Source organism: Microcebus murinus, chromosome 18 (assembly GCF_040939455.1).
Source record: "Microcebus murinus isolate Inina chromosome 18, M.murinus_Inina_mat1.0, whole genome shotgun sequence".
Taxonomy (NCBI): domain Eukaryota; kingdom Metazoa; phylum Chordata; class Mammalia; order Primates; family Cheirogaleidae; genus Microcebus; species Microcebus murinus.
The window spans coordinates 31983417-32009721 of record NC_134121.1 but is presented as its reverse complement, the minus strand read 5'-3'; the positions used below and the strand labels follow the sequence as shown (position 1 = coordinate 32009721).

Below are 26305 nucleotides of genomic sequence, written 5' to 3'. Positions count from 1 at the left end.
GCCCCAGTCCCATCCTGGGGAGGCTGCCAGGGCTGGGGGCACAGGGCCAGCCTGGGGGCGCCAGGGGCCCTGGTGTTGTGCTGACCCAGTCCTGGAAGGAGAGAGAGAAGGGACGAGGTCAGCGCCTGACTCCCCACCGCAGCCCTGACTCCTCCCTGCGACCTCGGGGCCTGCAGCCTCACGGGTCGCAGGACAACAGCCAGGACCACAGCCGAGCGCCAGAGAGCACCACCCACGGCCGCCCTGACACACAGCACAGAGAGCCCAGCAGGGGCACAGTGGCCAGGGAGCACTGCACTGGGAGTCCCACGGGACACAGAGTCTCTGTCCTGCTTTGCTCACCTGAGAATCAGGACAAGCCCCTTCCCTTCTCCCTGCAGGGTGCTGGGCTGACAGAGCTCAAGAGTTCTCCAGACCTCCCCGTCAGGGCGGGCGCCCTCAGCTTCTCACATGTCGTCCCCCTCCCAACAAAGGGAGAGCAAGGACAAGGGCTGCTTAGAAGCAACTGTCCCCTCCAGAGAAGGCAGTTCCTACAGCACTCATAGTCGGAAGGAGCATGCTCACCAGGCCAGCAGGGGCAGGGCCCCGGGCCTCCAGGGAGTGGAGCCGGTGTCCACTCTGCGGGACAGAGATCTGGACTCTCCTCTGAGGGCCTCTGAGAGGACTGCATGCAGGCCTGCCGGGGACTCACAGCTGCCCATCACTCAGCGCCCCCCACCAAGCCACCCCTCCCTCCCTGTAGCATGTCCTCCCTTGCTGAATCTCCTCCACCGGCAACCCTCCACTCCCTCTGCCTCAGGCCCCCCAGGCAGTGCTCCTTAGTAGTAAGGACAGGGAGTTGGGTGATCAGAGGAGCCACCAGAAAGCCTCCCCCACCTATATTCCCACACCCCCGCCCTCACCTGCTGCACCTGGCATGGCCGTCTTCCCCTCCCCCTCCCTTCCTCAAACCCCACTTGCTGTCCAGAGCCGGCAGGCTCCCGGCCAAGACCAAAGCCAGGAAACAGCTACGGCCCCAGCCCTCCCCTCCAAGGCCCCAGTGTTGTGGCAGGCAAAGACTTCTGCTGGACCCAGAGATCAAAGCTACTACTGTCAACCAGCCAGAGCTGATGGCCAGGGCTCCTTCCACAACATCCCAGGAAGAGAGGTGTTGGGGAAACAAAAGGAGGGGTTTCTGAGCCCAGAAAAGAGAGGTTTTGAGTTATCTATGGATTTTAACTAATCAAGGTCCCACTTTTACCCCCAGCAGAGAAATTGGGAGTTGGAAGTAAAATCATGCACCTGATCATCCTAACAGGTCATGATGCAGAGGACAAGGGTGGGGAGCCTATTAATACTGGCAGCATTACAATGTCATCCTGTCACCAATAACAATCACAATGTTATAATACCACAGTCATGTAGTATCATAATACCACTGATGAGTCATAAAATGGATGTCACACAACGTTCTCTAAGCCGCACGTGTTATAGGATAGGGGGTGCCAGCTAATATGGGACATCACATACAAAGATGACATGTAATCCTATGACAGCTGGCACTGCCCAGGGTAAAGGCAAGGCAAGGGGAGCAGGGAGGGGGAGGGACGATCCTCTATGCAAATCTGGCTGGTGGCAGGATCTCCCTCCCCATTCCCTGGAAGGTGGAAAAGCTAGGTCAGCTCCAGCACGTGAGATAAAGGAGTGCCGTCTGATAGGGTCACATGGGAGTGGGGGGGTCACATGGGACAGAGGGGGCCAGTCCCCCCACTTACATGTTGCTCTCTCTACATATATCTATCTCCATCTAGCATTGGACTCTTCTCCTCCTCGTTCTCTGAGAACAGGGAGCAAAGAGAGGAGACAGGTTACCACCGACAGACCCACACGCTGTCCGCCCAGTCACCGGGTGGCCCGGGTACAGGGGAAGGTCCCTCTGTGCACGGCCTTTGCGCTTAGACCTATTGCACGTGGAAGCCCTGGGTTTTCTGGTTGAGCCTCCTCATCCTCTCCCTGCCCCCTGAGGATGGAGCTTAATTTAGCACTCCACCCACCCCAAGGAGGAGGACCCGGGAAGCTGGGCCTCATTCAGCAACTGGCTGCAAAAGGCACCTGGGAGGCAGGGACACCATCAGAGCCCCTGATGTAGGGGCTGGCTGGCGAGAGGTGTAGGGGCAGAGGGGTCCTTTTCCACAGGGCCCCTTCACCTGCATCAGCCCTGGGGTGTTGGCAGCTGGGGCAGATGGCCTGGGGTCAGGGTCACGGCTCTCACCCCTCGGCAGAGAGGGGCAGGCACAGTGGGGGAGCTGCCTGGCTGGGCTCCCTCCGTGGTAACTCAGCAGCTCCGCCCTGGGCACAGCGCTGGCCTGTATTACCGCCCCAGCCACATCCGACTCACGACACTGGCCTGGGCCCCCGTCACAGCAGCAGGGTGCAGACCACACTGCTGAGCTGAGGGCCCAGCTCCCCACTGACCTGGCTGTCAGCCTGGGGTGTCCTGGGCTCCCTGTCCAGGCTGCCTGCCTCAGGCCCAGGGCCCTCCAGGAAGTTGGATGGAACCAGGCCCCTCTGTCCATTCAATTCCCCCTGTGGAGGAGAGGCTGGTGAGGCTGAGCCCAGGAAAGAGGCCCCTGGGGAGCAGCCTGGGGCCAACATCACTGTCAAGGGAGGTGACCTGTCCCATTTCCCCCAGACTTCCCTCAAGATCTTGCCCATCCCCCTGCCCAGCTCTGGGAGAGCCGCCCCTGCAGGGCTGGCCAGCTGGGGTACGGAGCATCCTCCCCCCACACGTTCTCACGTAGTAGAAACCGTCGTCGTCCATGGCCCCAAACACAGTGATGACGTCCCCTGCCCGGAAGGGCAGCTCTGCCTGTGAGAGCAAGAAGCCTCGTCAGGCCCCAGGAGGCCCTGCCACCACCGCCACCTTCGTGAGCTTTACCTGAGGGCCTCACCTCCACGTCCATGTTGGGCGAGCTCTCCTGGGGGTTGTAGTCAAACGCAGCCACCATGGAGCGGGGAGCTTTCAGGTCAGCATAGGGGTGCGGCTTGGGGGGCCCTGCAGGGGAGGGGGAGAAGACTCAGGACTCTCTCAAGACCCCCCCCCACCTTATACTATCCACTGGACCCCTGCTAACCCCCAACACCACCTCCCCACCAGCTGTAGTCCCCAAGAGGCCAGAGGGGCCGCCCACCCCATCTCCCCTGCCCAGGGATGGCCCTCACCTGCACAGGGCTGAGCGGGGCCTTCCGACTCGGCTGTGAAAAGAGGGTGCCCATGAGCCTGTCCCCCCCTGCCCTCTTCCCCCGGGCTGGCAGGATGCTCACTCTGACACGTGGGAAGCTCAGAGAGCACAGCCACCCCGCCCTTTGGTTTGGTAGTAAACTAAGGCCCAGAAAGGGTAGACAGCAGGTCCAGACTGCACAGAATCCACAGTCAGGTGCCTTGGGGACAGAGGTCTCTGCAAACCATCCCCCAACCCCACCGGAGCAAAGTCCCCCCCAGGGGGAGTGGATGTGGGCAAAGGTCCGCCCTGATCCCCCTTACCTGCTCAAAACCCACAGGTGTTCCCCCGAGAGCCAAGCAGCACCCCTACCCACACATCCTCACAGGCACCCGAGGGAGAATGGCGTCTTACCCACCTTTCTTGGCGCGGCGGGGCTTGGGAGGAGGCCCAGTTGTGCGGGCTGTGGAGTACACAAAGGGACCGTTCCCTATGCAGGAAGGCAAGTATATATAAGAGAGAAACTGAGGCAAAGGAGGTGAGGGGGCTAATGCAGTGACTCTGGAGTCTCCTCCCAGGGCTGGGCCAGGGTTCCTGAGCTCGTTTCTTAAGGGCATTCACCTCCCATCCTTGACAAGAGCCCCACCGGACCTCCAGGACCCCAAATTCACAGCTAGCATCCTTCTACTCTTGCAACAGGCCCATGTGGCCAGCCCACAGGTGTGGCTCGCGAGGCCCCGGCGGCTCCACTACACTCTGGGTCACTGGAGCACCCCAGACACACCAGTCGCTCAGGGTGGGGTGGAGTTGGAGCTGGGGTAGTTGGAGTTGGGGGAGGGACAGCAGCAAGCCATACCTGAGCCCTCAACGAGAACATCTGGAGACAAGTAACCCCGCTGGAACAGCTGCTGTCTCCCCGCGGGACTGTCCACAGCCACCTCAGCCACCATATTGCAGGGGATGTAGCCTGTCCGGCCCCCACCTTCGCCCCGGTAGAAGCCATCGGCATCCTTGTCCCCAAACACCTGGAAACAAAGACTAGTTGTCTCAGGAAGCCAGTTCGGCTCGCTCCCTGTGCCCCAGGCCCTGAATCTTGGCAATACCCCACTTGGAACCACAGAAGAATGTTCTTTCTCCCTTTTGTAGGCTGTGGAACAGAAAAATGGGAAAACAGCAAAGAATGGGGCCAGAGGGATGAGAGGAAACAGCCCTTTCTGTATCACCCTCATCCACTGTCTACACGGCCATCCCCCATCCACCCAAGACTGGGTCTCCCCAGCCTCAGAGCACTAGCAAGGAGCCTTCGATCAATACTTAGAGGAATAATAAAAACAGTATTGCCAGCCACAAACAGTTGTATTGTGCTGACCACGTGCCTGGCAGTTCAAGCTCTTTATGTCCATCGAATCATTAAATCCACAAGCAACCCTGTAGGGTACACTAAGAGTATCCCCATTTCACCAGTGAGAAAACTAAGGCCCCAGGGGCTTAGGTAATCTGCTCGAGGCTACACAGCTAGAAGCAGCAGAGTCAGGGTCCAAACCCACATCATCGGGCTCTGGAAGCCGCGTTCGCCACCGCGACACTGCCAGTGGAGGAAGGGACAGGGGAGGGGGGACCTGGCTAGCCAGCTGGAGCTCTGGGCCCAGACGCAGAGGAAGTCACCTTCAGGATCTGACCCTCCCGGAAGGGAAGCTCTTCTTCTCCAGCATCAGGGTTGGGCGACATTGACACGGGGTCATAGTCAAACAGCGCCACGAAGACCCTGACAGGTAGGTCCTGGTAAGCCAGTGCTTCCGGGGGGCTCCTTGGAGGGGCTGTGCAGATGGGTGGGGAGAGGACGGTGACTCTGTGGGCTCTGGCCAAGGGGTCAGGAAAGGCCCCCCAGGCCTGGCCCAGCCCCCGTCACATGCTCACCTAGCTCGGTGGTGCCTGGTCTGGGGGCTCGGGCCCCTCTCCTCTGGGGGCCCCTCCGCCCAGAGCTGTCCTGCCCTCTGGGCTCTCCAGTCTCTGCTGGCTGCAAAGAGAGGGCAACAGGTGGCAGAAGTAACACACCATCCCTCTGGCAGGCCCTTCCACAGGGAGAGGACCCCGCCCGCGCTCCCCACGCTCCGGCCCGTCAGCGTCAGCGTCAGCGTAAGCAGCACAGCAGAGCAGGAGCACAGCATCCCTCTCCTGGAGCCTCGCCTAGCCTGCTGGAGACATGTCACACCCCTAGGAGGGAGGAAGGGCAGGAGGGAGGCCCCAGCCCCGCCCCCAGCAGACAACGAGTGTGGTACAGGGGACTGGAGCTAGCCAAGGGGCATGTGAGAGGACGGCCTCCCGTCAGCACCGGGGCTGGGTGACTCTGGACATGGCATCACAGTCAGTGTCCTAAAGCCATAGTTAGCAAAGAGTGACCCTGCCTGAAGGCAGCAACAGGCGACTAGTGACAACAGAATATTGTGCATCCCAGTTCTGATCAGCAGAAGCAGCAAAGCAGTGGAATGTGGGTGGGAGGAGGCAGGGGAGGGAGCCCGGAGGCCCAGCCCCACCTCTGCTGATGGAGGCGGCAGCGTGGAATGGGAGTGGCTGGTGGGCAGCAAGCAGGGCCACCAGGCGGCAGCAGGCAGGGGGCTGCCCAGGGTGGGGAGCGGGCACGGACCCGGGAGGGTGGCTCCTTGGCTCTGCCAGTCGCACTGCGGCCTCTCCGCTCTGGCTCCCCTTTCTCCCAGGCCGTGAGGCGTGGGTAGGGGTTGGGGCCTGAATTGACCTTCACAGGCCCCCTGGACTTCCCTACAGGTGCTGTGCCCCAGGCCTCCCCATCTCCATGGTAGCAGGAGCTGGTGATGCTGACACCCCCGCTGCCCGCCTCCTGCTCGTCCTCCGAATCGTATTCGATGCTGATTTCCAGGCACTTGGGGGAGAGGCAGCTGGCCAGGCCGGACTCCAGGGCCTGGCCACGGGGGCACCTCCGAGAAGAGCCCGACCGCCCTCTCCCACCAGCCTCTGGTCCACCCCTGGTGCCCTCCACCACGGGGAGGCCACCCCTCTCCCGTGCGGGGCCTGGTCGTGCAGAGGCCTGGGGCCCGCCGTTGCTGAGGAGCCGGCTGCAGTGTTCCCGGGGATCTGGAGGCCGCCTGCGGCTTGAGGGCTTCTCAGGGGAGCCCCCTCCTCTCCTCCGGCTGCTTCCACCAACTAGTCCAGGCATGTCCTCCAGGTGGTCCCCAGCCCTGCATGGCTCAGGAGACAAGGGACACTGGCCAGGTCCTCGGGGTTGGCCACCGTCATAGCCCAGCCCCAGCGACGCAGGTTCAGGTAGGCCAGGGTCTCGGGAAGAACAGCCTGCCCCCGGCTTCTCCTCCTCTTCCTCCTCCTCTTCCTCGGGGATGCTAAAAAGCTTCTTCCTGCAGAACTGCTGGAGGGGCAGCTCCAGGATCTGCTCCAAGATCTCCTCGTCGCTGTCAGTCTCACAAAAGGGGTCAGGCTGGGACGGGGGCTGGGGTGGGGAGCAGAGAGCATCAGGGAAGAGAGGTGTGTGGGGAAGAGGAGAGAGCTGTGATCTTTGCCTCCAAACGAGGGCAGGGGTTACGGGCAACCCCACAGCCCTCCCTCTCGTGCTTCCTCCGAGAGGAAGGAACCAGAGGGACAGTGTCTGGCCCAGCGTCACACACGTGGCCCGCAGAGCCACAGGAAGAATTAAGGAGCACACACGAGGAAACAGCACCGACCCTGGGGGACAGGAGCACCAGAGAGCCGGCCATGCCTGTCACAGTGGAGAGGTCTCCACACCCTCTCCCAGAAACTCCCAGCACAAGGATCTCAGATGACACCAGCCTCCCTGGCCAGGGCGCTGCATCTGGGGGCTGGAGGGACGGAAGGTGCAGAGAAGAGCTCCTCCTCCCCTTCCTTCCCAGGAGGGCAGAGGCCGATCCTGGGTCACTTCCTGTCTGCTGCTCAGGACAGGGCCCAGGCCACACACCTAGAATGTTGGTGGCACTCGGTGGCGGCTGGAGCAGCTGCTGACATGTGGTGGAGGCCCCTGGAGCCTGAGGTCTGGGGCCCACCAGCCCCTCAGCCCCGTTACCTTGGCCCCGTTCTCCCTGATGCTGTTGCCAGCGACCTGCTTCTGGAAGGAGCAAGTCCTGGAACCCTGCTCATCTTCTTCCTCCTCTTCCTCCTCCTCCTCCTGGATGTCTGAGAGGTCTGAGTTGCGGCCGTGGTCCACAAGGGAGTTCACCAGACGAACCCCGAGCTCTGCAGCGTCCTCCTTCTGATGAGGCAGGAGAGACAGGGGAACAGTGAGGGGGACACAGGGGACTCCAGGCAGGGGTGGCCTCAGCCACAATAGAAGGGGTCCCTTGGCAGAGGGAGCAGGAATCATGCCCAGAACAGGGGTGGACACAAGGGGGTCAGGGCAGGGTAAAAGGGACCGGGGCCAAACAGGGTAGAGAAATCTGGGAAGAAAACTATACGAAGAAACAGACATACAGCACAAAGGTGTCAGAGCCGGCCCAGAGCAGCGGACAAGCAGAGAGGGCAGCCAGGTTTGGGCTAGCAGAGGCAGGGAGGCAGGCCCCGACTCTTCGAGGTGACATAGTGTGTCCCCAACCCCTACCTCACCCTTGGGCCTCAGCCCAGACCCCGTGTCTCCTCCTCGGCATGCCTCAGGGCTCGGCACCTGCTGGGCCACCCCTGCCTGAGTGGAGCAGGGTGCCGGGCGGGCCTCTCCCGAAGTCCACTCGACCTCCTGCTCGGCCAGTGAGGGAGCTGCAGGGCCAGGGGCCCCCTCGCCCTGGGCTGGCTCGCTGGCCCTCCTCTCCTCCGAGGCGCCCAACACAGCTGCCCCCGCCTCCTCCTGGAATGGCAGGCACTGAGGAAGGGCCAGGGCCACAGGCCTTCTCCAAGCCTGCCCCTGCTTCTCCTCCCCAGACAGGGTACCTGGGCACAAGGTGCTGGAGGTTCCTCTTGGGACCCTTTCGGCGTCTCTCTTGGAGGGCTTGCTGGGGAAGCCTCTAGGGGCTCTTGAGTTCCGTGGGGGACAGGGCGCTGGGGAGGAGAGCTGGGGTCCCCAGGCCCGGGGGAGGCAGCAGCAAGGGGTGGTCTGGCCTCTGGGCTTGCTCGTGGTGAGGGGCAGGAGACCCCGGCTGGCAGGCAGGCCGGAGTCCCCAGGGCTGGAGCGACAGGAGCCGGGATGGAGTCGGCTGACTCGCCATGGGGCGACATCGTGCGCACAGCCACCTCTCGGCACACGTGCAGCAGCTGCAGCTGGGACAACTCCACCAGCACGCTGCCTGCCGTGGGTGAGGCCACCTCCATGATCTGCAGGGGAACACATGCCGGGAAGGGGAGGCTGAGGACACAAGGACAGTAGTGGTAGCTAGCACTACGCCAGGCACTGTGCTAAGCCCCCGAATGCCTTATCTCATTTAATCCTCCTGGGCTTGTGGCTTCAGCGGTAGAACAGTTTTCAGATCCATCGTCACGTGCTGCCAAAGCCCATGCTCTTGACAGATCTGCCGCATAGTGCCCAAGAGCCAGGGGCTGGGCATCTTTGTGCCAGGCCAGGGAGCCTAGGCCTCTCAGCAAGGAGGAACCCACACCAGCCCCAGGGTACAGATGGGCACAGTCCCCAGGCCATACCTTCTGCCCATCAGCATAGATGGCGTAGCCTGTGACACGGACACCGTTGGAGGTGCCGGCCGCATCGATGGTGACTGGGAGCCAACTGATGATCAGGATTCCAGAGGAGGGCCCTGGCTCAATCTGCACATCCAGGGGGGCATCGGGTGGGCCTAGGGAAAGGGAGGCACAAGACCCAGCACCGTAGGACACTCCCTGCCAGAGGTACCAGCCCAATCGGCATTTCATCTCTGCTTCCTGTGTCGCCCACGGTCTGGTCTCCTGGGTGTTATGGACATCAGGGCCCAAGCCTGCATACCTGCTGGGAGTGTGGTGAACTGCAGGGTGGCAGCCCGCTGCTCTGGCCGCTCCCAGCCTGGCTCCCAGGGCCCTCGGGGCGGGAGCTGAGCCTCCACTCGGGCCTGATAGGGTGTGCCAGGCCGTAGGTGGCAGAAGGTGGCCCAGTAGGTGCTGGGGCGGGCAGGTGGGCACTCTTCCCCATTGAGGTAGATGGCATGGGCCAAGTTGCTATTGCCGGGCACCCAGGTGATCTCAGCAGATGTGGCTGTCAACCGGTGGACCCGCAGCTGGCCAGGTACCAGTCCGGCCCGAGCACCCACCGCCAAGCAGCAGCGCAGAGGGTCGGAGCTGCCCCGGCTGGTCAGGGCCTGCACAGAGACATGGAGGGGTCCGGCCTGCAGGTCCAGGTTCTCAAGCACAGCCTTGGGGGCCGCCCCGGGCCCCAGGGCTTGACGTAGCTCCCCGTTCACGCAGATGTGGAAGCCGTGTAGTTCCACTCGCTCAGGAGGCGGCTCCCAGGCCAGCACCACGCTGTGCGCCAGCTGCTTGAGGACCACCAGGCGGCGGGGGTAAGGCACCACAGGAGGCTCGCCCAGGCCCTCCAGTGGGGGACTCAGACTGAGCTCGCCCCCTGCATCCTCCTCCTCCAGTCTGGGCTGGCTGCGTCCCCCGCTGCTCTGGGCCCCGCTGCTGCTGCCACCCCCACCTCCGCTCAGGAAGCTGAGCTCAGGGCCTGAGCTGTGGGACAGATCAGCCAGCTCCGCAGGGAGGGAGGTCAGGAGGTCGTCATCGGACACCCGCTCTACGAAATTGGAAGGGACCAGGCCCCTTCGGCCATCCATGAGCTCCCCTGGCACAGGAAGGACAAGAAAGGACAGGGAAGGGTGAGACAGGGGGAAAGAACAACCGGTCAAATAAATGCATTTGAGCAACAGCTACTGGGTGATCTTAAATATTTGATTCAAATCAACATTTAAGTGTCAGTGCTTTTAAAAGGCAAGAGCAGTAGAAGTGTGGATTAGGGGGTTATTGTTAGTTTTCATAGGTGTGATAACAGCATTTAGGTTATGTGAGACAGTGCTTCTTAAATTTTAATGTGTCACATGAATCACCTGGAGACTTATTAAAACGCAGATTCTAACTCAGGCCTGGGTGGGGCTGAGATTCTGAGTTTCTCACAAGCTCCCAGGTGATCCAAAGATGCAGAAGAATGTCCATGTTCTAAGTATGAACGTTGAAGTATTTTGAGATAAAATGTCATGCTACCTACAACTTATTTTTAAATCATTTTTAACCTTACATATGAATAAAGCAAATACGGCAAAATGTTAACAATTGTGGAATCGAGGTGGTGGGTACATAGGTGTCCATTGTACTATTCTGTACATTTGAAAACATCCATGTTAAAAAATTGAAAGAATAATTTGATAGTTTTGTATTAAAATTGAAAAAAATTAACAGGTCAAGCTGGGAAAACAGATTCTACTGATCAGAAAGCTCCCATAGTGGGTTTTCCACAGGACCGAGGGGGGGTGCTGGGGTGCCCCTCAACTTCCCTTTGTGAAAAGCACATCCCCAAGAGGGAGAGGGGAACCACCCCCTCATCAGGACAAGAGAAGGGGTCTTTAGAGACAAAGAAGAAAGAGTCACTTATGGGTTCTAGAAGGATTTGGACCCCTGGCAGGCCTATGTCTGGGAGGATGACTGACAGCTGTCAATCTGGGCAGTGACCAATGGTAAGTTCTGTCACCTGTGTCAGTTCCCCTGAAGACATGACGATGGGTATGGTAAAACATTTGTTGTAGTTGTTTGGTTGAGGGATGTCAAGGAAGCTGAGCACTCAGCATGTCATGGTACAGTCAATTGAAAGTAGGAAAAAAAATTCTCAGAGAACAGAGCGGTGGTGGCTGCTATGTCTTTTTGGGAGGAAGGGGAACACGGCCCAGGGTGTGGGGCAGAGGGGTAAGTGGAGGAGGCGGGTCTGAGCTGCAGGGCCGCCAGGTATTTCCCCGGCAGTAACTTGTGCCTCTCACCCCCACTCCCTCCCTCTGCGTATGCTAGCAGGCAAAAAAAAAAAGTAAGAAAACTTGAAGAAATAATAGGGACTCTTGATACATTAGATATAATAAGCACTCTAGTGGGCTGAATGGTGGCCGCCCAAAAATATGTCCATGTTCTAATCCCTGGAACCTGTGAAGGCAACCTTATTTGGAAATAGCGTCTTTGCAGAGGTAATTAAGTTAAAGATCTTGAGATGAGATCATCCAAGATTATCCGGGTGGGTCCTAAATCTAAAGATGAGTGTCCTTATAAGAGACACACAGAGGAGAAGCGGGTGAGGAGAGGCAATGTGACCACAGACACAGAGAATGGAGTGACATGGCCACAAGCCAAGGAGAACCTGGAGCCACCAGACGCTGAAAGAGACAAGGAATAGGTTCTGCCCTGGAGGCCCCCGAGGGAATGCAGACCTGCCATCACCTTGATTCTAGACTTCTGGCCTCCAAAGAGGCCAGTGAGAGACTAAATGTCAATTGTTCCTAGCGACCCAGTGGTGGTACCATAATTTGTTATTGCAGCCCTGGGAAACCAATAGAGGCACCTCACCCTCACTGAGGAGTAGGTAGGACCTTTACATCAAGAAAATACAGCTCTCGAGGCTGAAGCTGGAGCCCGGCAGAGTCAGGCACGTGCTCCCCAAGCCTGTGCCACTGAGGACAGTCCAGTCCTCCCACGAAGCAGTCCCTTAGCTTAAAGTCGGATGGGGAATACAGCATCCTACACTCAGTTGTCTACGTGACTTTAAATCTATCCCAACCTACCCAAGATGGTAGGGTTCGAATTCTAGCAATTTGTGGTTAGTTAATACTTAGGATTTCACTGTTCCCCTCCAAAAAAAAAAAAAAAGGTGCTTGGGTTTTTGTTGTTTTGATTTTTTTCTTCCATAAAATAGGTATCCTTTTCCTGGAAGCTATTTAATCATGCTCTTCATCATCCACCCCTATGGGGAGATTAGCTGTCTCGGCCACAAAGCCAGGTACTGTCACTCAAATAACAGGCAGCAGGCCCAGGGCAAGAGCTGAGCAGGCTCCAAGCTGTCGGCGCTGCAGACTCAGATCTAACTCCTCTCCTAAAGCTCCACACACAGTCGCAGCCCTCGCCCTGCCCTGTCCACGCCTCACATTAGTCTCTACTTGGTGCCGTCCTCCTGGCTGCTGCCACACTGGGGCAGTGTCCCAAGGCCATTTCTTCCACAGGCCCTGTCCTGTTGCCCAGTCTCAATGAGGCATCGGTTGCCTGGTGAGCCCTCTGGCCCTGCCAGGGCTCTGACAACTGCTAACCATCCGCTGACACCTTCTTCTGGGATCTGGACCCTGACTCCCCCTGTCCACGCCTGATTGGAGCCCAGCATCAAATCTGTGCTGCAGGCCTGACCTCGAGTGTCATGCGAAACACTGGCATGCCCTGTCTACCAGCACAAAAATAAATCTAGCCAAAACCACCTGGGATAGTCCACCCTTCATCTGGACTGTGGCATGCCCTGTCCTGGTTGGGGCCAGACTCCTTTCCTTCTCTTTCCCCACTGCCTGCCAGGTCTGTGTGTGCCTTTTTGCTGAGTCTTAAAAGGCATGGTGGGCTGAGCATGATGGGGAGAGGTGATGGAGGGGTGGATGGAGGTCTTTGGGAACAGGGGCTTACAGGCAGGGGAAGGGTCAGAATGACCCCCACTACCTTCCCACCTTCGAAAAAGCCATCCTCATCCATGTTGCCGTAGATGTAGATGTACTCGCCAGCCGTCAGCGGAAGCTCTGCCTCCGGATTCTCATTGGGGCCCTCGAAGGGGTTGTAGCTGTTGAGCGGGGCACAGAGGGGGAGGAGAACAGCAACCTACTTTGTACCTCCATGTCCCGTCTTCTCTCCCCCACTGCACTAAGCTTCTACGGACACTCGCTTGTCCACCTTTAGCAAAATAGATTGCTCACTGCGCCCACCTTGGCCCAACTAGGTTATGAGAATATATCCGACTGGGGTCCTTGTACCACCCACACCACCTCCAAGAGGTCTCTGTGTTTACCCAGCCCCCTCCTCCCATACACCCCAAGTGCTGGGGGGATGGGCAGTGAGGGTGAGGGGCCCACCTATAGCGCGCTAGGAAGACCTGGATCCTGGCTCCTCCCCGGCTGCCCTCCGGCGCTGCTGGGAGCAGGGAGACGCTGTCCGCCTCCAGCTCCTCCACCTCACTGGCTGTGTCCACCTGCGGGCAGACAGAAAGGGCTGGTTCCTCTTCAGGGCCCGGGGCCGAAGGCCAAGCAAGTGGCTTTCCAGGCCAAGCCAGAGGACCCCTTGCCTTGAGAAGGGAAAGTGAGCACATACATGCCGGACAAGGCCAGTGGCAAGGAGCCCCCCAACGTTTTCTCAGTCAGCGCCTGAGCCAGCAGGTCCTGGCCGAGCCCAGCTTCCCCAGGCAGGGGCAGTGAGGGTAGCCTGGGTCCCTCCCTGAGCTCCGGCCTCTGTGCACCGGCTGATAAATTGAGGCCACCTCCCCCATCTGAGAGGGGGTCAGGCCACGCTGGTGTGGGGAGTGGGTGTCAATGGCAGTTTGCCTCCTTAAGGTAAAAGCACAGCAAAGCGCCTGACTATAGAGAGCTGGAAGCTAAGACAGAAGGGGCTGGAGAAGTCCCTGCCTCTCTAGCCAATGACAGTGCTTCTTCGGGTCAGCCCTGGAACTCAGAACTTCCTGTCCACTGGCCCAACCCACGGCTAGGGACGCCCCATTCCCTAACCCTGCTCCAGATTGCTGGGGCTGGCCTGGGGAGCAGGCTATCTCACCATCTCTGCCAAAGCCTAGGAGAAGGGGCCCCCTGCACCCAAAGCCAGCACTACCATCCTACCCCACGAGGGGGCAGCAAAGGCAGGGGCTGGCTTGGGCCACTGTCTGAACCCTGGGTAGCAGAGCTGCTCCTGCTCTGCCCCCTCCACTTTCTGGGGTTTGTGGGTAGAAAGAGAGACGAAGCCATCAGAAGAGCTGTGAGTGATGCCCAAGGACTTTGCGATAATAATAGCTGCCATCTGTTAAGCATCTACTGTCAGCCCCACACTGAAACAGGCTCTTGTCTTATATTTTTTCATGTAATCCTCACAACCACCGTAGAAGGTGGGTGTTATTAGCTCCAGTATTCGGATAAGGAAACCAAAGCCCAGAAGGGGTCAGGGACTTGCCTAAGACAGAGCTGGGATTTGAATCCCGGAACCTGTGCTGTTGCTCATCTGCTTCCGCTACAGATGCGCTTAGGAATAGTCTCATTATGTGCAGCCTGGCGCCAAAGTGTCTCCTCCGTCCAGCCTAGACTCTAGGGCCTCCCTGGGCCCCGGGGGAGGGTGGGGCTGGGTGGCCCCAGGTGGGGCTTGCAGGCAGGCCCTGGAGGGCAGGGACAGGCTGCATCTGAGCTCCCCGCCCATGCAAGGAACCCACAGACCTTCCACCTCCCAACTCGGGACCCAACTCCTGCGGACCCCCGAAGAGACCAGGGACATCTCATGTCCCTAAGCCAAAGCCAGAACCCCAGGCCCCTCCCCAGCACTGACCTCAGGAGTCGGGCATGACTTGGGGCTGTTGTGGATGGACTCAGAGCGCGAGGAGTTGGAGAGGGACTCTGCCTTCTTGGCCATCCTTCGAGGGACCCCAGCAAGGCTGGCAGGGGCAGGCTCAGAGGACTTTGGGGTGCAGCGTCCTGGGGAGCCCGGCGGGAGGTCAAGGTCTAAAGAGAAGATGGTTCAGTTCCATGATGTTCCATGAAAATAAAAATAAAAATAAAAAATAAGGAGAAGATGGGCTTGGGGTCTTTGGCCTGGGGAGGGACTGGGGAGATAGGGTGGAGTACCTTGGATATGGGGTCATGCCCCCCCATAGCCGAGTTTCCTTACAAGAAGGGGAAATTTGGAGGGCAACTTACTAAGTAGAGGTGTGGGTGATTTACATATATTTACATATATTATTCTACATGATCCTCAGAGCAGCGTGATGAGATGCATTTACTTATCCCTGTTTTACAGCTCAGGAAACTGAGGTTGAGCAGCGTGCCCCAAATCCCATTGGCTGTTAAGTGAGTGGAGTTGGGAACAGTGGATCTGACTGCCCCCGGCCCCAACTCTTCACAAGACCATACTGCCCACTACTGGCTCCTGGTGCCCAACTCCCAGCCCGGGTCTTGTTGGAGGGAGAAGAGCAGTGGCCTGAGATGCCTGGGCCAGACTCCAGAACAGTCCCTGCCCTGAGCTTTTTTTTTTTTTTTTTGAGACAGAGTCTCACTTTGTTGCCCAGGCTAGAGTGAGTGCCGTGTCAGCCTAGCTCACAGCAACCTCAAACCCCTGGGCTCAAGCAATCCTCCTGCCTCAGCCTCCCGAGTAGCTGGGACTGCAGGCATGCACCAATTTTTTCTATATATATTAGTTGGCCAATTAATTTCTTTCTATTTTTATAGTAGAGATGGGGTCTCGCTCTTGCTCAGGCTGGTTTCGAACTCCTGACCTCGAGCAATCCGCCTGCTTCAGCCTCCCAGAGTGCTAGGATTACGGGCGTGAACCACCACGCCCGGCCCCTGCCTGAGCTTTGTTTTTCCCCTTCAGATCTGATTCTAGCCAGACACAGCTGTCACCTGCTGTGTGGCTTTGCACAAGTTGCTGACCTTCTCTGACCTTGACCTCTCTGCTCTATACAAAAGCCCCAGGCCTGGGCATGCCAGGCCAATGTCACCTTACCTTTGGGGCCGGACCCTCGGCAGGGCTGTGGGGTGGAGCAGCAACAGGGGGGTGGCGGGTGGTCCCCAGGGGCCCCACAGTCCAGGGCAGAGGTGAGCAGATCCAAGGGGCCAGGGTGCAGGCGGAAGGCCTGGAGCTCCTGTGCCAGGAGGCTGAAGCGCTCGGTTTGGCTGCGGCACTGCTCCTCAAGCTCTCGGACCCGGGCCTGGGCCAAGACCCACCATGAGCCACCGGGCCCAGCAAAGCTGCCCAGTGCCAACCCCCCGTGCCATCCCCACACAGCCCCGGGCCGGGCACCACCCTCGTCCGAGCAGGGGGTGAAGTCCTGGGCTGTGTCCTGGGACATCTTCATCCCAGCCCCCTCCAGAGCCAAGGCCGGGGCTGCCACACACTCACCAGCTCCCCCCAGCCCCCCACGCTGGGCAGTGTGCTTCTGCTTCTGCCCTCGGCCCCGCCCAGTCACCTCGGGAGCTTTCCCAGCTCCATCGCTGTCGCCCTCTCACAGTCGGCAACCCAAACCCCTGCCCTCGGAGGGGTGGGCCAGAGGTGCCACAGGGGAGCTAGGGACACCTTCATGGCAGGATGGGCCAATTCTCAAGAATTTGTCTCCAGCATCAGGAGAGTTCCAATACCAGGGGCCTCCCCTGGCCAAAGTCCCAGGGCTCATAAGTTAGACAGGTGATGAACTTCCCCATGGTCCGAGTGGCTAGAGAGGGAAGGCCCCGTGTCTGCCAGGCATGGCGGCAGACCTGGAATGAGGGGACAGCCCATGGGTCCTGTAGGAACCCCAGCGTATCTACAGACTTTCAGGTCTACTCCCAGTGACAGCCCTCTGTTGGACATGAGAGCTGGGACCGCCTGGCCTGAGGGAGGGGCTGCAGCTCAGCAGCCCAGACAGGTGCGGGGAGGGGAACTGCAGGGGGGAGGTGGGGGACAAGGCTGTACCTGCATGGAATCCAAGGTAGACTGTGGCAGGAAAGGAAAGCACAGAGGAGAGGTTAGAACCTTAGCCCTGTAGGTCACTAACCCAGAGAGGGAGGGAGCATTTCAGGGCCCCCCACCCACCCACAACCCCTCCCCCACAACACGCAGTCCATTCTAGCTCTTTCTGAAGTCCCCCTGCCTTCCTCCCAAGGTGCTGGAGCTGGGGGCCACCTCCAGGGACCCTACCTCCAGCAGCTGCACGGCCCCTTCATGCTCCCTCCTGGCTTCCGCCTGGGCCTGTGGGGTAGGAAGTAGAATGCTGCTGGAGGGGAGGTAGGAGTGAGGCAGGGAGGGCAGGAAGGGCAAAGGCAGGGAAGGAGTGGGGAGAAAGAAAAGGCCAGGGAACAAAGGAAAAGGGGATAGGGAAGGGGGAGGCTGGGGGCTTCTCCCTCCCCAACTCCCACCGTGAAGCATACCTTAGACCAGAAGGCAAGGGGCGGAGTAGCAGGGCGGCCTGGCACTTTCTCTCTGGACTCCCACCCTCTTGGCCTCCCTCCTACCTCTCCGGATGCTCCTTCTCAGCCTCTTTCACCTTGCCTTGCCTTTTTAATGTTAGGGTACCCCTGGGCACAGCACTGGACCCACTTTATATTCTCTACTCTCACCCAGGGTGTCCTGTCTAGTCACACAACTAAACACACGGATGGCTCCTAATAACTCCATGGCCAACTTTCCCACGACTCCAGACTTGCATGTCCAGCTGTTTGACTATGCCCCCAAGTGTCTAACACACAGCCCAAACCTGGCCAGCGCAGAACCCAGGACCCAGGACTGCCTGCCTCTCAGGTCTGTTGCCACCTCTTCCTTCACCTGCTGGGGTGTGAAAGGCCCACCCTCCAGCAGGGTTTATACAGCAAATGGGTGACAGAGAAGAGATTCACCTGGAATCCCACGGTAAGTCTTGTCAATTCCTTTTTTTATTTTTCTTTCTTTTTTAAGGCAGGGTCTCTCTCTGTCACCCTAGTTAGGGTGCAGTGGTGTCATTTTAGCTCACTGCAGCCTCAAAGTCAAGCAATCCTCCTGCCTCAGCCTCCCAAGTAGCTGGGACTACAGGCACACGCCACCACACCTGGCTAATTTTTCTACGTTTTGTAGTGACAGGGTTTTGCTCTTGCTCAGGCTGGTCTCGAGCTCCTGACCTCAAGCGATCCTCCTGCCTCAGCCTCCCACAGTGCTAGGATTACAGGAGTGAGCCACTGCTCTTGGACGAGCCTTGTCAATTCTATCTCCAAAACACATTTCAAATCTGTCCACTTGTTTCCACTGCCACTGCCTATATCTGAGCCCAAACAGCCACCATCTCCATCCTGGGTCTCAGCCCAGCCCCTGCTCCATGCCTGAACCCACAGTCCACCCTCCATGATGCCACCTCTGGGATCTTGTAAAATCATAAATCAGATGGTGTTACTCCCCAGCTTAGGACCTTTCAACAGCTTCCTACCACTCATAGAGCAAAATATTCAAACTCTTCCTGTGGCGTTTAAGGTTGGCCAGGATCTGGCTCTTGACCTTTCCTGCTAAACACCTGCCCCCAGCCCTTCCTGCCACAGGGCATCTCTCCTGCTTGGCAAGCTCAACTGCCACCTCCTCAGGGATGCCTTCCCTGATGACCTCTAACAGGGTGCCTGACCCCACCCCAGCCACCCTCAAGCCACATCCCCCTGCTCATCTCCCGCAGTGCTCGTCAGTGTCTGGAATCATCTCGTTCTCAGATCTGCTTATTTGCTGATGGGTCGGGGACGTGTTTGTGGTCACCGCTGCCTCCCCGGTGCCTAGCACAATGCCAGGCACACGGAAAATGTATATTGGATAAGCAGATGGCGAAGCTGGGGTCCAGCAGCCTGCCACCCTCCCCTCGCTCCTGTCCCACCTGCTGCAGCCTCCGGACCTCCTCCTGCTTCTCCCGCAGGCTGAGCCGAGCCTGCTCATGTTCCACCTCCAGCTGCTGCCGCCGCTGGGCCACCTCCCGCATGTGCTGAAACACAAGACCCGGGGTCAAAGCCAGGGCCCCCTACTCCGCCATTTCTACACAACATCTAAGCTAAGAGATCCTCAGATACCATCTGCCTCAGATCCCCTCTGTTAAAAAGGACACTGAGACTGGAGAAGGCAAGGAGCTGGCAACACCAGGACTGGCCCCAGTGCCCTACACAGAGCAGACTCTATTGTCCCCATTTCTCCCTGTGCCAGGGCCCGATACCTCCCCCACCTGCACAGTCCCCCTCACCTTGAGCACCTGCTCCAGGCTCTCCAGCTTGCTCTGCAGGCCCTGGCTCTTGCGAAGGGCTAAGTCCCTCTCCTGCGTCACCCCCAGAAGCTGGCCCTTCAGCTCTGCATTCTCCCACTCCACCTGGCGAGGGGGCAGTGGCAGGGAGCTGGGTGTGAGACTTGTCCCACCGGCTCCCTAATCAGGGGGAATAATATCCTTCATACTCTACCCCAGCGAAGAGGGGCTGGGGGTGCAGGAGGGAGCCCCTTGCTGGGAACCAGGGTCCTAGCAGGAGCACAGGCCTCTATGGCACCTGGGCATAGCTGGTACCTGCTCCTTCTCCGTGGCTCTCCCACTGAGCCGAGAGTTCTCCTCCACCAGGCGGGCATTCTCATTCTGGGCTTCTCTCAGCTGCAGTTCCTGAGGGGGCAGAGGAGCTCTGGGGAAAGGGCCCAGCACCCAGATTCCTCCTCTCCCCACACAGAGGACCCTGCCCACCTCCCAGGCAAGGCCTTTCTGCCCTGCCCGAAACCCGCATCAGCCAGGAGAGGAAAGCAAAGCCAAGAGGAAGCCCACAACCTGGCCGGCCTGGGGAAGGGGGCAGCTGGCCTCCGGGCAGCCCTCAAGAGCTCACCAGCTCCTCACATCGCCTCTGCTTTTTCCGGGCTTCGTGCTCTAGACTCTCACATTTCTTCCGCTTCTTGCTGAGCTCAGATTCCTGTGGGGTCAAAATCAAGGGCTCCTCATATGGGAAAGCAGATCTGCCCATAGCAGGTCGCCTCCAGCCCTTGACCTAGGACTTACCAGCTGCTGCACTCTCTGCTGTTTCTCTGGTTCCCCTAGAACCACAGGTGGGTTGTCCACATACTCCTGGGTCGTGGCCTGGAAATGCCCAGGGGCAGGGGCTGGCACCCGAGAACAGGGCCCCCTGGGCAGCCTGCCCCCAGCCCAGCCTGCCCAGAGGAGGTTGCCGCCCCATCACACAGCAGTGAGATCCCTGCTTGGGAAGAGGGGGGGGAGGGTACTGTCTGCCCACCACCTCATCATTTCCAGCTGGTGTCAGATGTGGAGGCCTCACCCCTGTGTCCCAAAGCTATAAGTGCTTTGAGATCCTGGACCTGTGTGTGCCCTGGGAGATGGGTCCTTTATCCAGGCCAAAGCTTTCCCTTTTTAGCTTCCAGCAGCAGCCCTGCTCTGCACTCAATAACTGTCCTGGGTGTCCTTCAGTGACTGGCAGAGAATTAGGAGGCTGCTTGGGCCCCCAGGGATGTGATGCTCCCAGAGCTAGAGGTTCTCGATCATCCAGTCTGGGTTTTGCCAGACCCTCCTCCTGACTTCCCTCTAGCCCACCCTATTGCACCTCCCATTTCTCCCTGCAAACTTTGGAGGACAGGTTTCGATGGGAGGTGCCTTTCCCTCCTTGGGCCAGCCAGAGAGGCGAAATCAGAGCAAGAAGCATCCCCCACCTGGAGGCCTTGGGCACTATAGGGTCCCTTCTCCCGCCCATCTTCCCCAAAGGAGGCGGACCTAGTTGCTGCCCACCTAGGATGATGGAGAGGAGCTAGATCCCTAAGTTCTGGGGGTCCGGAGTGGGTCCCCGGCCCTCGGACAGGGGCTGCTCAAGCCCCTCACTCGGTGAGGGTCGCCCGTACCTGGAGCTGGAGGGGCCGCAGTGCCGCCCCTGAGTAGCCGAGGCCAGGCCTGGCCAGCCGGGCGGGCGCTGAAGGGCCGGAGGAGGCGGCGCGGGCTGGGCCCCGGGCGGCTGCCAGGGCAACCAGGGATTTGCTGCCGGGCCGTACCACTGGCGGCGCGGCGGGGGCGGCTGGGCGGCCCGGTGGGGCGCAGGACTACGGAGGGCGGAACCCGGGAACCCCCAGGGGCGGCGCAACGAAGGTACGAGCGCGGGAGGCTTGGAAAGGGACCCTGCCCGGGGTTGAGAAAGCTCTCCAGCCCTTCGGAGTGCGCAGGCCACCACCAGGTCGTTGGGGATCTGAATACGGTTCAGGGGAAGATCCTAGGGTCGCCCCCTTCTGCACGCACCCACACACCTGCCCTGGCGCCGGGGCTCACCTCTCCAGGAGCCCCAGGAGCCGGCGCCCCTGCTCTGGCCCCGGCAGCAGAGCCCAGGGGCCGGGACGGCGGGGACGGCTCCTGCTGGTTGCGCAGGGCGATCTGCCGCTGCAGCCGCAGCACCTCCCGCTGGGACTCTCGAAGCAGCCGGTCGAAGTCCCGCACGTGGAGCCACTGGGGACCCTCCTGGGGCAGGGGGCGGGGGGGGGACAGGCAGGAGAGTCAGGCCTAACCCTTACCCGCCCCATGACATCCCGGGCAGAGCCCACCCTCGGCCTTGCTGGAGGGGCTCGCACACATCTCCCCCACGTATACATGCCCGGTTCATGTATGTACGGCCACATGCTTCTGCTAATCTAAACGCACGGAAACTCAGTAACTTGGTTCTCGGGTGCTTGAGGTGTGCCGGGCACTGTACTAAATACAGCCAGACCTACCAGCGCACAGCCTCAAGCCTGGAGCACAGAAATGCCCAGGCCTGGGACTCATGGCTCCACCCCCTCCTCCCTCTCCCACCTGGGCCGTTGCCAGGGGAACCTACTCCCCGGCAGCCTCCACCTTCCGTTTTATTTGCATCTCATTAACATCTCGTCGGCATCCTACGCCAGGCAAGGCGGCTCTGTGTAGACAGCTGAGCTGGAAGGAGTGACCCGGCCTCCTCCTCGCACCTTGCCCACCAGGGTGAGCCTGGCCTGCAGCTCCCTGCACTCCCGCTGCAAGGCGGCAATCTGCTTGTCCTTGGCCAGCAGTGCACTGGCTGTCTCGCTGAGGTCCCGGGCTCGCTGGCGGGCTAGAGCCTTCCGGCACAACTCCAAGGTGGCCCCCGGCCGGGGCACCGGGGCACTCACCTAGCCAGAGGATGGGTAAGGCCAATGGTCACCTGAGGGATAGGGCACTTCTCCCACTACTTAGCTCCTCCCAAAAAAGGAGTTAGCTTGAAAAGCTAGGAGCCTGGCCTCCTTCTTCCACCGGGTCTGGGGTCTCAGAGGACCAGCAGCCTCACTTCACCCCATCCCAGCAGTCCCCAAGCAGGGACTGAAAGGATTAGCTCTGTGTTCTAGTTTAGATCCAAAGGATGCCACTAATTCTGGGCTGCCACTGTGATGGGTCTTACCCCTGCCCCCACTCCAGCTCTACACCCTGAGATGAGCTCAGCAGGAGGCTGCAGCCAGCACCAGCACGTGGTAATCCAGAATCCTGCTCCCTGCCTCTCAGGAACCTCCCCACCCAGCCCGTCTCTCCCCCCTGTAGCTCCAGGAACCTGCAGCCTCCTGGCCTGGCCAGCATTTGCCATCCCTACGCTTCGGCCCCTAAGCACCCCTTCAGTGCTTTCCTGGGTGCCGAATCTATGACTCCTAGCCCCAGACTGCCCCTTAGGCCCAGCCCCGGCTCCCCTCTTCCTTGGTCACCCAGCCTCTGCCCAGCAGCCTTCTGTCCTCACCACCCTCAGGTTCGTTTCCTGCAGCTTCTGAGCCCTCTCCTCCAGGCGCTTGGCAATGACCGCCAGCTCTGCATTCTTCCGCTTCAGCCTCCTCACCTTCTCCTCCGTCTCAGGGAAGCTGCTCTTCCTCTGACAAGGGGTCAGGCAGAATTGGGGGATAAGGAGAGCACCCACTGACCCAATCCTAGCTGCCAAGGGCTTAGGCTAGCGCCCTGGGCTCACGGGGGGCCCTTGGCAACTCTAGGCAGGGGTTCACCCTCTCTGGGGCTTGGGATTATGTCACCCCATGTAGCCCCCACTCAGAGGGATGTCCATGGGGTGAGGAGGGCACCGAGGCGAAGGGCCTGGCTCCAGCCAGGACGCGGGACCCTGCTCCTCAAGCCTCACCAGCATCTGGTTTTCCTCCTTAAGGATGGCACAGCGCTGCTGCAGCTCCCCCAGGGCCCTCAGCAGCTCCGGATTGGGCCTGTCCCCGAAGCCCATGTTCAGCTTGGCCTGGCATGGGAAAGGACAGGGTACGGCACCTCAGGAGCCCACCCCACCCAGTCAGAGCCCTTCCTGTGGAAGCGTCCCCTCCACAGTCCAAGAAGACATGGAGATGAGAAGGTTCTTTGCCGCATCCCAAGCCTTCAGAGAGGGGCAGGGGAAGCCCAAGAGAAGGGGCTATCCAGTCCTCCTTGCCCGCAGTGGCACCCCCACCCTTGGGGACCTTCCTGCTGTTCCCTGATGCTCTCCATACCTGCCCATCTTCTCCTCCAGGGAAATGCCAGCTTGAGCTCCCATTCTCTCCCTGTCAAGACTCCTCATGGCCTGGAGTCCCCTGCCCCCCACCCAAACTCCTGATCCATCCATTTTCTACAGGAGACTGCTCACACCCACCCCAGACCCTGGCATAGCCCAGCATGGAGCCCCTCTCCTGAATCCACTTCCTCCGGACTCGGATTCCACCATACACCTCCGCACCCCCCAGATCCCCCACCCCTCAAGGACAGACAGACTCAGGGAGGAGGAGACACAGACAGACTGTCAGAGATGGGGGTGGGGGTGGGGTAGGCAGGGGCAGGACCAGCTGTAGACAGACTGGCAAAGAGAGTCAGAAAAACAGATAAATGGCCAAAAAATGGATCCACTGAGATTCTTGCCCAATGAAGGGAGGACAGACAGTCACAGAGACAGACCCACAGACAGACACAGGCCAAGAGAGGAGAAGTGGGCTGTGAGGTTGCATATCTTGCCGTGCCTCCTGGCCAGGCTGGCGGCATGGTGAGAGACCCCTCCCACCTTGCAGACCCCAGCCCTCCACAGCTCCTTACCTTAGGGAAAGGCTCCACCTCCTCATCCTCCAGCCTCGGGCAGCCAGGTCCAGAGCTTGCTGCTTGCTGTCCCAGGCCGGGCAGCCCAGCCTTTGCTCCTTCAGGGTCAATGGCCCCCATCGGCCCGGAGCTCCAGGCTCCTTTGGGCTTGAAGCTCTCCTCAAGCCTCAGTTCTCTAACCTGCAGAGCTGCCGGAGGAGTATCAGCAACGTTTGGGGATATATCCCCAGGTTCGCCCCCCTGGCCCGGAGTCCAGCTCTGCCAGACAGGCAGTGCCCATGGCTCCATGGCTCCGGGGTCCCCAGGCCGTGGGAGGGTTGTCAGTTGCTCCATGGTGTTGCCAAGGGGCCCCAGAACCCAGACTGGGGAACATCACCCAGCCAACTGAGGGGGCTGGCAAGGGTCATGCCAGGCCAGCCCCTCTCCCCTCTGAGCGCTTGGCTTCACCGAGGCTCCATCCAAGGCTGGCTGAGCTCTTCCCCTCCCACAAAGGAGGCTGCAGAAGGCGTCGGGGCTGCCGGAGCTGGTGCCGGGGGTATGTGAGCTATGTTTGCTGGTGGCTGTATGCGTGTGCGAGTATGTGAAGCAGCGAGGGTGTCCCCGTGGGGGCAGGGAGGGTGTGCAGAGGCCACGGACAGCAGTGCCTGGGTGAGGGGGTGCGTATGTCTCCAGGTCTGTCCCTGCAGGTCAAGGCTGGCTTGTGTGTGTCTGGAGGGTGGGTGTCCCCACTTATGTGTGTTGAGGGGAGTGGTGCTGTGTGTCACTGTCTGCCTGTTTCAGAGTTACCAGTTGTTTCTGTGTGCGTGTGGGTGTCTGTATTGCAGGGCTGTGGCAGTGTGTGATGCTGTCACTGGTTGTATCCGAGTATGTCAGTGCTGTGCAGCTGTGTGCATTGGTGTGGCTGTGTGTCTGTCATCTTCTGTGAGTCTGGCCATCCGTCACGACCCCTCTGCCTGGCTAGGGTCCTCAGGTGCTGCTGGGGGGGATCCCCACTGGTCCGCTGTGGTCCTTTATCTCCTGCTTCCCTCTCTGCTGCTCTCTTCTGCTTGCTGGGCTGCAGGCTGGTCCTAAGGAGGCCTGGGTCGATGGGCTGCTTGCCTCATAGTCTCTGCCCCCGCCGGCCTCAGCTCTGGGGACTGCAGGGGTCCCTTACAGTCCGGGAGCCTCGAGATGGTGGGCGCGGAGGAGGGCTGAGCCTCAGAATGGGGGGGGCGAGTAGGGGAGAGCCAGCCCTCCCCTCCCCCTCCTCCTCCCCTCCCGCCCACCAATAGGAAGTCAGCTGCTGGTTTCCATGGCAATGGCGCTGGACTGGTGGGCTGGACCAGCTGACAGGGTCGGGACAGGGGGAAGAGCAGGTTTCTCACGGGATGCTGGCCCAGCGCCCCCGGCATGTGGCCTCCCACCTCTCGTCCCGCACACCCTCACACCTTCCGGGGGACGGAGGCAGGGGGCTGCAGCCCGTCCTCCCCACATCACATCAGGTGAGATGGAGAGGCAGACACAGGGGAGGATATGTCAGGTAGACAGAGATCCAGCCACAGAGAAGGGCAGGACAAGAAAAGATGGGATTTGAGATGAAACAAAGAGAGAAATCAAGGGAATAACAACAGGAAGATAAAAGCAAAGAGACAGAGATAGAAATAGGCTGAGAGAATTGCTTCAGCTTCCTCCTGGCAGACAGCATTTGGGGCACAACCTGGTTGGTCCCAAGCCAGCAGGGAAGACCATATGGCCCCGTGGGTTGGCTTTCCCCCGAACTCTCTGGAAGTTCATCTTCTGTCTAGCCTTAGGCCTTGTTGCTGTGAGAAAGTGGCTTTTTGGGACACAGACATGGCAACTCTCCCACCCAGGAGTCAGCCTGTGAGTCGGGGCAGGGGCATTGGCCTGGATGGAGTCCCCAGAGACAGAGGTGTAAGCCAAGGTCGGGGGCCCTCGTGTGGCACTCCCACAGAATAGCAGCAGCAACACCGAACTTCAGAGCCTTGACTATGGGCTCCACCCAGGCCAGAACCAATGGAACTGGAGGGACTGGGTGCAAGGGGAGAAGATGACATCTTTACTTCCCTAAAGCAGAGCGTAGATTACTATGCACGTCACTGCATGATGCGTGTTGCTGATGTTTAGGTCAGGGTGTATATGTATGCCATTATGTACATGCACGTGTATAGTATGCGGACATAGAATAGATATATATTTATTTCTGTATATGGGGGCATTATATATATGTGTTCTGTTATACCGGTATATGTGTCTATGAGTCTCATTAGGTATATGTGTATGCATGTTTCTGTGTGTCATTGCACATATGTCTATTTGCCACAGTGTGTGTGTGCTGTCATGTGTATGGGAGGCTATCATTGTGTGAGTTTATAAGTTACAACACATAAGGATATATGTATATGAATGTCATTATATGGCATTATACCAT

At 59.4% G+C, this 26305-nt stretch overlaps 1 protein-coding gene across 3 annotated transcripts; it reads right to left on the bottom strand.

The window, feature by feature from the left end:
- Positions 1–25091, bottom strand: TSPOAP1 (TSPO associated protein 1). 3 transcript variants are annotated; one of them, XM_020280999.2, is made up of 32 exons: positions 23878–25091; positions 22952–23059; positions 22565–22693; positions 21792–21971; positions 21124–21309; positions 19858–19935; positions 19688–19771; positions 19384–19473; positions 19072–19194; positions 18715–18819; positions 17031–17081; positions 16806–16826; positions 15861–16065; positions 14688–14860; positions 13241–13356; positions 12842–12951; positions 9121–9951; positions 8823–8974; positions 8121–8501; positions 7798–8037; positions 7267–7452; positions 5845–6678; positions 5118–5217; positions 4866–5017; positions 4057–4225; positions 3619–3690; positions 3202–3234; positions 2931–3034; positions 2777–2848; positions 2455–2565; positions 1755–1816; positions 1–91 (listed from the first exon to the last, which is right to left on the bottom strand). In XM_020280999.2, exons 1-31 carry the CDS (start codon positions 24208–24210, stop codon positions 1787–1789), a joined length of 5559 nt encoding a protein of 1852 aa, XP_020136588.1. In that variant the 5' UTR covers positions 24211–25091; the 3' UTR covers positions 1–91; positions 1755–1786. The 3 variants fall into 3 exon arrangements, with proteins under 3 accessions (XP_020136588.1, XP_012619262.1, XP_012619346.1); XM_012763808.3 differs by having other exon boundaries at positions 3619–3663; XM_012763892.3 differs by lacking the exon at positions 21792–21971.
- Between the last annotated feature and the right edge of the window lie 1214 nt (positions 25092–26305).